Source organism: Centruroides vittatus, unplaced genomic scaffold (assembly GCF_030686945.1).
Source record: "Centruroides vittatus isolate TY-2023 unplaced genomic scaffold, ASM3068694v2 contig_2574, whole genome shotgun sequence".
NCBI lineage: Eukaryota > Metazoa > Arthropoda > Arachnida > Scorpiones > Buthidae > Centruroides > Centruroides vittatus.
The window spans coordinates 191,428-202,451 of NW_027121635.1; the positions used below are offsets into that span (position 1 = coordinate 191,428).

The 11,024-nt window shown below is 28.7% G+C and overlaps 1 protein-coding gene across 1 annotated transcript in view; it reads left to right on the forward strand.

The window, feature by feature from the left end:
* Positions 1–10,693, forward strand: part of LOC136971518 (reelin-like) — a gene marked incomplete at its 3' end in the record, with an annotated part of 28,701 nt that extends 18,008 nt beyond the window's left edge. Inside the window, exons 4-6 of the mRNA XM_067265979.1 lie at positions 2,957–3,027; positions 8,271–8,473; positions 10,642–10,693. Of these exons, the coding sequence (XP_067122080.1) occupies positions 2,957–3,027; positions 8,271–8,473; positions 10,642–10,693 (326 nt within the window). The remainder of the gene's footprint in view (positions 1–2,956; positions 3,028–8,270; positions 8,474–10,641) is intronic.
* Positions 10,694–11,024: the final 331 nt, after the last annotated feature.

The window sequence follows — 11,024 nt, forward strand, 5'->3', positions numbered from 1 at the left end:
AGAATAACTGAATGCTGTAAAGCAGCCAGAGGGCATTGGCGCATGTGCTTTACAGAGCACCAACCTCAGCCGGTTTAGATGGTGGAAGCTACACACGTGTAACACTTCCAATGATTCTATCCCTTAGCCACTGGTAGGGAGCTATCTGACTAAGTGAATTGTTTAAGATTTAAAAAGTAAAGAGCATTCAATGTTATTTTTATGTATGTTTTTTGCAAAGTTATATTTGATTATAATTTTCTTTTAATTATACTGTAATTATATTGACAGATTTTCAGACAAAATCTTTAGAATTTTTATCACTTTTAGATGTTAATAATTTTAATATTATGAAAAACAATTTTTCTAAGTGTGTTTTAATTCTATAAATTAAGTAAATTTTATGGGAAATTTTTTGATTTATCTAAATTACGTAGTGAATTGCAATATTTATATTCGTGTCCAGACTATATTGACAAGTAACTCTTAAACATAAAACATATAATTAATGTCGATTCGAACAAAGACATACTAAAAGAATTATATGATTTAATATCATTAATATTTACAATACCATCTACCAGTGGGTCTGTTGAGCGCAGTTTTCCGACCATGAAGCAAATTCATACATTGGCCAGGAACACTCACTCAGTCAGAGGAAAAATTTTCGTCGCTAGCGTCGCTTTCGATAGAAAAAGAGCTTTCAAATATGTTGATGGAGTCGACGACCAGCGACTTTTATGATAAAGTAATTAATGACTTTGTGGAAAAAATTGCTGAATAGTTATTTTGTAAAAAATTAAAAAATCAAGTTTTTCTATCATTGTTGTATCGTATCAATTTGTATTATGTATCATTTGTATTTTAGAACTAAAATACATAAATTATTTATTTTTGTCATTTCCAGTATTTGTTTAAAACTTTTATGGAAATGTCGTGCCGGACAGGTTTGACCCGTCACGAAAGATGTGAAAAAATGGTTAATTTAGAGAAAAATTTATTAGTTTAAAAAAACATAGGTAAAAGTTGTTTGTAATCAGACACTCATTGTTTATATCAAACTGTGAGGCAGAAACCATAAATCGCGGAAGGAAGTCATCCTATGATTGGTGGAAGATCGAATTTATCTTTGATTTTGACTTTTCTCGCACTCCAGGTAAGAGTCTCGTTACGTTTAGTAATGAGGGACCGACCACTCGGGAAGCGTGATTGAGGGAGAACGACCAATCAAAATAGATGAAAGAAAGAACGGAGATTGATATAATCTTCGACAATCGAGGATACCTGATACTCGGTTTAACATTCCGAATAACCAAAACGCCGTGTGTCAACCTACAAAAAAAAAAAAGACAGTTTCTCGTCTATTGTGCCAACCTGTAACCCGTGCCACTTCGGACTTAGACCGTGTCCCCGACGCCAACAGAGGAAGTCTCCCTGTGCCCTACAGACTTGTCAATGCCACTGTCCCAGGGCCACCTTCGATCGACCATCAAAGAACCACATCGATGTCCAGGATGTCCGAACGGCTGATTATCCTAAAGCAAACTATTTTGTACATAGTATATGTTTATTTTATGTTTTTTTTTTGTCAGTTTTTGCCAGATACGTCTTTTCCGCCACCACGCACGTACGAATGGACCCTAGGCCATCACTGATGAGCAATTAACTGATTGCCCCTGGAAGTCAGCTTCTTACAGAAACACAGCTTCCTTATCATCAAATGTCACGGCATGCCACTGGACAATATATATACCGTATAAATTTAATTATCAGTAAAACAATTGTTTTGAAGTATAATTACCCTATAGACCACTAAAATATCATTGTGAACCTCCAATTTGGTTTTTTTTTTTCTGTGGACCCCAATGTTACATGGACCCGGTTGAGAACTACTGGTTTAATGTATAAATAAGAAGAATGTTATGTTTTATTTTAAAAAACTTGTAAAGTTAATATTGTCAAAAATTTTTGCCTTTACATTTCTGTAAAATTTTTTGCAAAAATATTATATTTATATTTTAAAATACTTAATATTTAACTATATTTTATAATGTAGTTAAATATTCTATATTTAGTATATTATAAGTCCTCACTTAACATTATGGCTAGGTTCTTGGAAACTGTGATGTTATGTGAAATAATGTATAATGAAGCCAATTTTATCATATGCTGAATAATATAAACAAGATGTAATTCATTTATTCTCAATCTCCAGCATTTATTTCTCACCTCATAGAATCAATTTCTACTGCTTTTAAAGAAATTCAATAACAATAGTTGTAGATGATTACAAACGTACTTGTATCTTTCCTCAACAATTTTATAATGTAACAATGTTAAGTGAGGACTTACTGTAATGTGAAAATGATGTATTTTACATTAATGTATTAATAACTATAATTATTTAAATTTATACAACAATATGTTAATATTAAAATCATTAATAAATTAATGCAAACTATTACTAATTTAAAGATAAATCTTTTGAATTATATATTTTATTTAATAACTATTTCATCTTAAAAAGGTGCAGATTATTTCACAATACAGGCTGTTATATTTTGAATTTAGAATAAATCTAGTTTTGTAAAGATTAAAGTGAATAAATATTACTTCTACATTTTAAATTCTTAAAACTCAATCAAAGAAAGGTATTAAAAAAATGTCTAAGATACAACAAATTGCTTTCATTTGATACAGATAAACTTTTGTAAATTTTTATGTATCTATTTAAAATATAATAAATTTCATATGAGTTCAGCAGTTAACTTTTAAAAGAACAATATTTCTTGATACTTGGTTAATATGTTCTGAAATGTTATTTACACTTTTATTTCTAGGTTTAAATAGACAGATTTTAATTTTAAGAAATAAATGAATGCATTTGTATAAATTTTTTATTTTTCCACAAAATTATATTAAAATTATATTTATCATAAATATTATAAATAATCCCATTCATTTTCAATTAATTTAGAGCAACAGCAACATTAGGTGAAGAAGTATTATTTAAAGACATGCTTGCCTTACAGATATGTGAAGTTGGCAGTAAGTGGTGATAATTTTTATTCTAACTATATGTTGGTTGCAAACAATTTAAATATTTATATTTGTAATTAAAATTTAATAATAAATTATTTATTCTGTAGTTAAGATATCTGACGTATCTTCATTTATTACTTGCTGTTAAATAAAATGCAATTGAAATTTTTCAAATATAAAATTAAAAATTGATAATATAAAAGTATAGTTGACAGTTTGGTATTGTTCAAACAATATATGTAATATTAATATTTTAATCTGGTGCCATATAAATTAAGGTTAGCAACTAATGAAGATGTATTGTGTATTGTATGAAACAAAAATTTAATTAATTTTTTAGTTCATTTCATTGATGATGTCAAATCACCCAATTTTTGTTTTCCATTAGCCTTCCACTTAGAATTTGGTTGTGTGATATATGTTAAGTGTCTTTGGATACATCCAAAAAATGCCAACTTCTTTTTCTTTATAACTGTTGTTGTTTTCTTTTTCTTTCCAATTATTTTATTGTATTCTTTTTCTAATATGCAACTTTTATAACCAAATGACATCATATTTCATGTACAGTATAGCATTCTAGTACTCTCTTTCTCTAATATGAAAATTTACAATAAAGTCAAGAAAGCTTTTTACAAATTTATGAAACTTATTTTAATGAAGTAACTAGCAAAAAAACTTTATTTTCCCAAATACTTTTGAACTGACGAAGTTCATCTTTAGAGATAAACACCATTATAAGATAATCCTCAGAATAAATCATTTTAAGAAATAAAAAATTTGAATTAGCCATTATAAAAAATCACTATAAAGAATTAGAAAAATAAGAATAACTTTTTACAGACTTTATCTCTGATAACTTTTTAAAACTATATTTCTTATTTAACCCTAGATCAGAAAGCATAAGTCATTAGTGTATACAAAATTTTACAATTGTTTATTTTATTAATTAATTTCATGTCAGAATAGACTGACAGTAATATAATACTATAAACTAGAAATATTCTAGTTTTGATACGAGTTCAGACATTTAATTATTATTATAAAAGTCATTTTCAGCAATTAACACATTGCACATTAATTTGCACAATATTCATTGTAGTATATAGTTGCACTGGCTGCAATATGTAATAACCATTTTCCATTTTTTTGTAAAGCAGATGTGGCAAATTGTTTTTTTTTTTTTCCAGAAGTTGGATTCTCTCTTTAAATGGCAGGATTTTTCTGTAAAACATTTTCTATGAGGAGATGCAATTGGTCTGCAAGGTGGTGATTCTAGTCTCTTCATCCATCATTTGGTTAGCTCTTTCACTTAGACAAATAAGGATATCATTTTTCTTTATTTCCTTTCCCTCTATCCAATAGTTGTTGTGGTGGTAAATGGTGTTTAAGCAGGCAATGTTTACCATGCCATAAAAGATGCAGAGGGGCCAATGTCACATTTTCTGTCTGCAAGAATTGTTGCTGCACATGTAGTCTAGAGTAGAGGTCAGTAATGCGGTGCCCATGGCACATTTCAGATATGCTCTCCAGAACCATAGTTACGTCATGCAAGTGCAAATACATATACAGTGGTACCTCGGTATATGTCTGCTTTAGAATACCTCCAATTCAGAATATGTCCTGTTTGGACAAAACAAATTTTGAATAACTAAATAGTTACCGAAAAACCAGCATTAACTCACTGTAGAAACAAATTTTGCTTGGTATACGACTTAATTCAATTATATGCGCCATCTATGAAAAGTAGCACTATTGGTGTACTAGACCAGACTAAACAATCGCGGTGCCACGGGTCTATAACTTTGTTAAATTTCTTCTGATTTTAATTTGTAAGTAAAACTTCTTATTAATCATGAATTGCAAAAAGGCAAATGAAAAGCAACAGAAAACTAAAAAAATGACTAGAATCACAATGGAACTGAAAAAAAAGAGATTGTTGAGAAATATGAAGGTGGCATGCATGTTCGAGATTTGACTGTGCATACCGTATTCTGAGAATGACAATATCGACAATTGTGAAAAGACATTATTAAATCTGCTAACATTGTGAAAGGGGTTAAATCAATTTCTAAACAGAGATCGGAGACATTAAATCATGTTGAGAAATTGCTTTTGCTTTGGATAACTGAAAAACAGTGTGCTGGCGACAGTGTATCAGAAGCAATTATTTGTGATTATTACTGTAATAACTTTAAAAATTTATAATAAAATTTATTTTTTTACTAATGTGTTCAAACAGTGTTTCAATTATTTTACAACCCCATTAATATACCATATCAAGAAGAGTTTTCTTTTTACATGAGACCGGATAAATCATTTTTACATTACTTCTTTTGGGAACGGTTGGTTTGGTATACGTCCTGTTCAGTATAAGTCTAAACATCAGGAACTGATTAAGGTCATATACCGAGGTTCCACTGTATTTGTAATTTTCTTTAATTTGATTTTGTGTTATTATGTACAGTACTTTAAGTTTTTATTTTTTAGTTATTACATGCATGTATAATTTTTATTTTGTATAAATATCCATATTTCAAAACATAATTATTTTGTTTATTTATGAAAACATTGTGATTTTTTTCAAAAATTTAAACCATGCATGTGCATGCTCAATGGTTTTAAAAATTTTTATTGCTCCCCTAGTAACAAACGGGTTGCCGACCCATGGTCCAGAGTATCTACAATGTATTTTGTTGTATTGTAGTTTTCAATAATGTGTGGCTTTTGAGTTTACTCATTGATTGTAAGTTGATTGTGGGCAGTTGACAACAGTGCACCATGTGTCCAACAAGCAACTGAATAAAATGAGTAATATTCCTGCTCAGAGTGCAACAAGATGATTGACTAGCAGGTTGTAAAGACCAACAATAATTATTTTCCATCTAATAATAATTTTTGGAGGAATAAGTATATTCAGATTTGTTGGAGCAAACAAAGAGTCTTTTTTTATCTTCTGAACTTTCTTCAGAACTGGAGATCTCCAGTCTCTTACACTTACACTTAGGCTGCTGCTGTGTAAGTGCAGGAGCCTAAGTAAGAGTGATAGTTGGTCCACAGTGCACAGCTTACTGTGAACCAACTGTCACTGGCACTTCAATGAGTTAAGTGAGATCATCTTCATCTGTGTCAGGCATCAGAACATAAACAACATCCACATTATCTACTTCCTCATCTGTACTTGCATGATTCTTCAGATTTGCTATTTTCTTTTGATTCAAAATTTGTAAGATTAACAATAATAGTTTCAATTATTCCACAAACAAGAACAATTCCAAGAATCTGCACATAGCTATGATGATCCGGACAGTAGTGTAGGAAAGTATTAAAAATGATAGTTAAATGGAATAAAACAGCAAGGAGAAAATTAGTATTATTAAAGTTATTAGTCAAATTTAAGATATAATTTAGTTTGTATGCTTTTTTCAAATTTTATTTTGTATTTTTGTAAATAATTTTTATCCTTTGATAAAATAGTTTGCATACACAACTCTTTACCAAGTTAAATGGTTCACTTTATTTTCGAGTTATATTATGAACAGCAATAGAAAAAAGACCAAACTATATTGTGCAAAAAATGAAAGCTAAATCCATTCATAAGTTGTTAATAATAATGAATTCAAATTTGCAAAAAACAGGGACCCCAAATTTAATTCTAATAAAGAAAAATGACATCTGCTTGGCTAGATTTGCCAAAATATGTATGATTATAATTAGTGACTCCAGTATTTGAGAAGTTTTGCTTCTCTTCTACAGCAATGGAAATTATTCTAAATTAATTTTTAAAATTTAAAGAAAATTTAAATTAACTTTTATTAAATTCATTTTATTTTGTTCATATTTAGTAAACACCTGCCAACTCGGACTTCATATAACTTGGACAAATTTTTTGAAAAACCGTAGAGTAATTTTAATTTTCTTGGCAATAGAAAAATTATAATTAATGAGTAATTATAATTATAATTAACAAGTGTTTTTGATATCTACATGTTTTTGTGATATTGTGCATTGTATTACTGTAGTTGGTAAGTTACTACAGACTATACATTGCTGTATACTGTACTGTCATGAAAATTTTTGGCAATTCCTGTAATTATAAATTCAGCAGTATAATTTACTAAAACTAAGTAAAACTTCCGTATAGAACTGATTATAATAAATTACTGTACTGTGTGTCTGCCTTCTTGTTTTTCACATCATTGAAGAAAATACCTGCTAATTCAGACTTCTGTAAATTCAGACAACCTTCACTCTTATTAGTCAGGGCCAGCTGGTGGACGATGCAAACAATGCGACTGCATAAGGCCCCACGATCCTGCATGACCTAACCCAGTGATTCTCAACCACTGTTCCTTGAGATTCTTGAAGTGTGCCGCCACTGCGAATACCCATACATAAGTGACGTCAGACAAGTAGTTCAATCAGTTCTATCTTCCTAGGGTGCATTTGGAAATTGTAACCGGTGTTACCGATAACTGCTGGTAGTTACCAAGGTGTTTAGAAAATGTGACTTAAATAATCAACCACATTTAAAAATCACTGTTATGATGTCACTGGATGTCCTGCAGTACTTACCCAAGTAGCCAAAGTGACAAAATGGTTACAGCAGTTCTATTAAATTACAAGATGGCAGATACATTGTATCATGTGATGGATGTGGCTGTGATTTTAAAAATTTAGAGAAGTAAACTTAGATAAACTTAGAGAAGTAAATTTAGAGAATTTTAATGAAATTGCATTACAAAGTAAACAACAATTTGTTTACTTTGTAATGCAATTTCATTTTATATTTCATTGAAAATTATTATTGTATGCTATTTTTACAAAATATTTTATAGGTACATCCCTCAATTAACTAAGTAAAATTCTTTTAAATTTATCTTATTGTTAGTGCGCTGCCAAATGTTTAAATTATTAAAAGTGTACCATGATGAGAAAAAGTTGAGAATCACTGATCTAACTCTTGTGAAATTTAAAAATTGACCACTTCATTATTCTCTAAGTTAACTAACTTTTGCTAATGTAGTTTTTAGGTTATTTATAATTAACTTGTTCTAAGTCAATCATGGTTAGATTTTGACTAAATACATTTTTTTAATAAAAAATATGTTGACTTTCTTAAATAAGCAGTGATTTGATTTATTTATTTGTAAAGATGATGCAAGTTTTATGAATTTTTATAAAGTTTATATGTTAAGAAAAATAATAAATTATATTTGAATTGTATTATACATATTTAAACTCTTATTTAGCTGAAAAAAAGGAAGATATACAACCAGATATGAAAGAAATTCATTCTGCTGCTCTTGTTCTAAGAGAAGATTTTGAATCTAGTGATGTTTTTGATCAGGCACTTTGGTCCAAAGTATCAAGAGGAAAATTGGATAATCAGTGTGGAAATATTTTACATGGTAAAGCTGCTAGTTTTTGTGAAGATTCTGGATCCCGATCATTGGTAAATTTTTCAAATATTATAAAAATATAAAATTAAGTCAATAATAATCATTTTTCTTACTTTTTTATAATAAAGCAAAGTTTAAAAACAAACAAACTGTTTTTTTTCTTTTGTTGAAAATAAGTGGTTATTTGATTCAGTTATCTGTTAATTCTTTAAACAATAGATTACTTTTGTTTTGGGAAGAACGTACAGATAAATACAAAGATATGTTCAAAAGGTTCAAGAATGCTTGTTCTAAATTCTTTATTTTTAACTTATAAGATATTTATAAGTTGGAGTCACCTTCAAAATTTTCACTTCTTTTGCTGCTATACAATGCTAAAACCTCTTCTTCCAATCTTCAAATGATGCAGCATAAGCTTTGCCTGGAATGTTATTTTGTGCTTTCAGCAATTCAGCCTGTATCTGAACTTTGATGCAAAACATTGTCCTTTTAATATGTTTTAAATGGGAGAAGAAGAAGTCAGGTATATAAGGTGGTTATGGAACAATAGATGGAGCATTATGTTTTGGATGAGTAATGCTGTGTATTATTATGATGCATTATTATGATGAAGAAACCAAGCCTGTTTGTGCCACAAGTCTAGTCATTTACATCTGACAACTTGAAGGCATACAACACTCTATGATAGTACTCTGCATTCACAGTTGATCCATGTAGAACAAATTCCTCGCACAGTTTCTTGGTAATAAAAAAAAAAATGATTAGCAACATGAATGTGATGTTATCCTTCCTCTACGTTCAGTTTTTCTATGTCTAATGCTTTTAGACTTGCGATACTAGAAACTCCTACCTTAACATTAAACCCTATTTGAGTATTTGGGTAAACTTGTTGTAAATAAAGAAATTGCAAGTATGAGTAGCTTGAGCTTGATGTTCATGTTAGACTAACTCATTCAAGCTTTCTTTAATTGAGATTCTTCCTTTTTCATCTATTGGCTCAACTGCTATTTAGTCTCCAGATCATACTCATATACCCAACTCTCATCACCAGTAATTATTGATTTTAAGAAATTTTCATCTACTTTAGCTTGCTTAAGAAATTCTTCAGCAATCACTTTTCTGTCTATTTTTTTTTGCAACCATCAGAATTCATGAAACAAACTTTGCCACTATTCTTGAGTAATCTAACTTGATTATAATGCTGTGGCAAGGTATCGCTGAAACACTAACCTTTTCTGCAAGTCTTTGTATGGTTAATTGGTGATTATTTAACAAAACTCCTTTTCCTCCCTGCTTCCAAAACTGTTCTTGGATAATCTTCAGTTGTTTCTCTTCCTTCCTTGAACCATTTATGCCAGTTGTATACCTTAGATCTGTTCATGGTAGAGTTTCCATACACAGAACTCAAACATTTTGGAGGTTTCTGCACCACTTTTCCCAAGCTTCATGCAAAATTTAATTTTGCTTTCTCTGTTCAACAAAAGCCATTGCTAACAAAATCGCAGAACACATTTTACACTATCGACTTCACACAATGTTAAAATACAACCACTCAAAAACTGAGTAAAGCTGACACAACGCTACAAGAAAATTAAATAACCATTTTTTTTAAGTATATTTTTTATCTTGTCTATTGATTTTATTCTTTGTTATTTGTATTTTAATTTTTTATTATGGGTGTTATTTTTGGAGAGGATATCAATTATCTTATGACATTTTCTTTTGTATATGTAATAAATAAATAAATTATTTTGGAAAATCACTATTAAAGCTAGTTTTCAAAATATAACTTATTAGTTATATTTTAAATAAGTTATATATTTTCTAATAACTAATAAGTTACATATTTTCAATATAACTAACTAACTAACTAATAAGTTATATATTTTCAATACATAATTTATTAGTTATTAAATTATTTGAATGTTGTTGAATGATAAATTTTTGTATATTGATGTTTTACAAAAATTTTTTGAAAATTTGTAATTTTCAGAAATTTTTTTATTGTTGGAAATTAATTTGTAAATATGTAATGCTAATGTACAAGCTATATAATGAAATTTTATTGAAATATTATTTTTTCAGAAATAAAAAAAATATATTTAGAAATTAACTATTTTAAAATGTGAAACATTTTCTGTAATTTTAGCAGTTGTTTAATATTTAAGTTTGTAATTTTATTTATTTGATACAGATTTTAATTCTTAACTTTTTATTTTAGGTTACAGTTCCTCTAAATACAACATTGGCAACAACGTTACAGTTTGCAATTGGTAATTTTTATACATTAATATACATTTTTTTAAAATTATAAGTTTTGAAAATAATAATTATATAGTTAAATAAACTACAAATTGTCATTAATAATAATAGTAAATAAATAATAGTAAATATAGTAAATAAATCTTAAGTACTTTAGAATGTGTGTTTCTTTGATTTGAATCATTTAAGTTAATATAATAGCTAGTATGTATGTGAAGGACTCAAGTAATGACCAATTACACGTGCACGAATTTGGCGAAACAACAGTAATTTATTCTAACAGTACAATAACCGCGAGATGCTTCCTAACCCTCAAGTTTACACGATACACGACTTAAAACT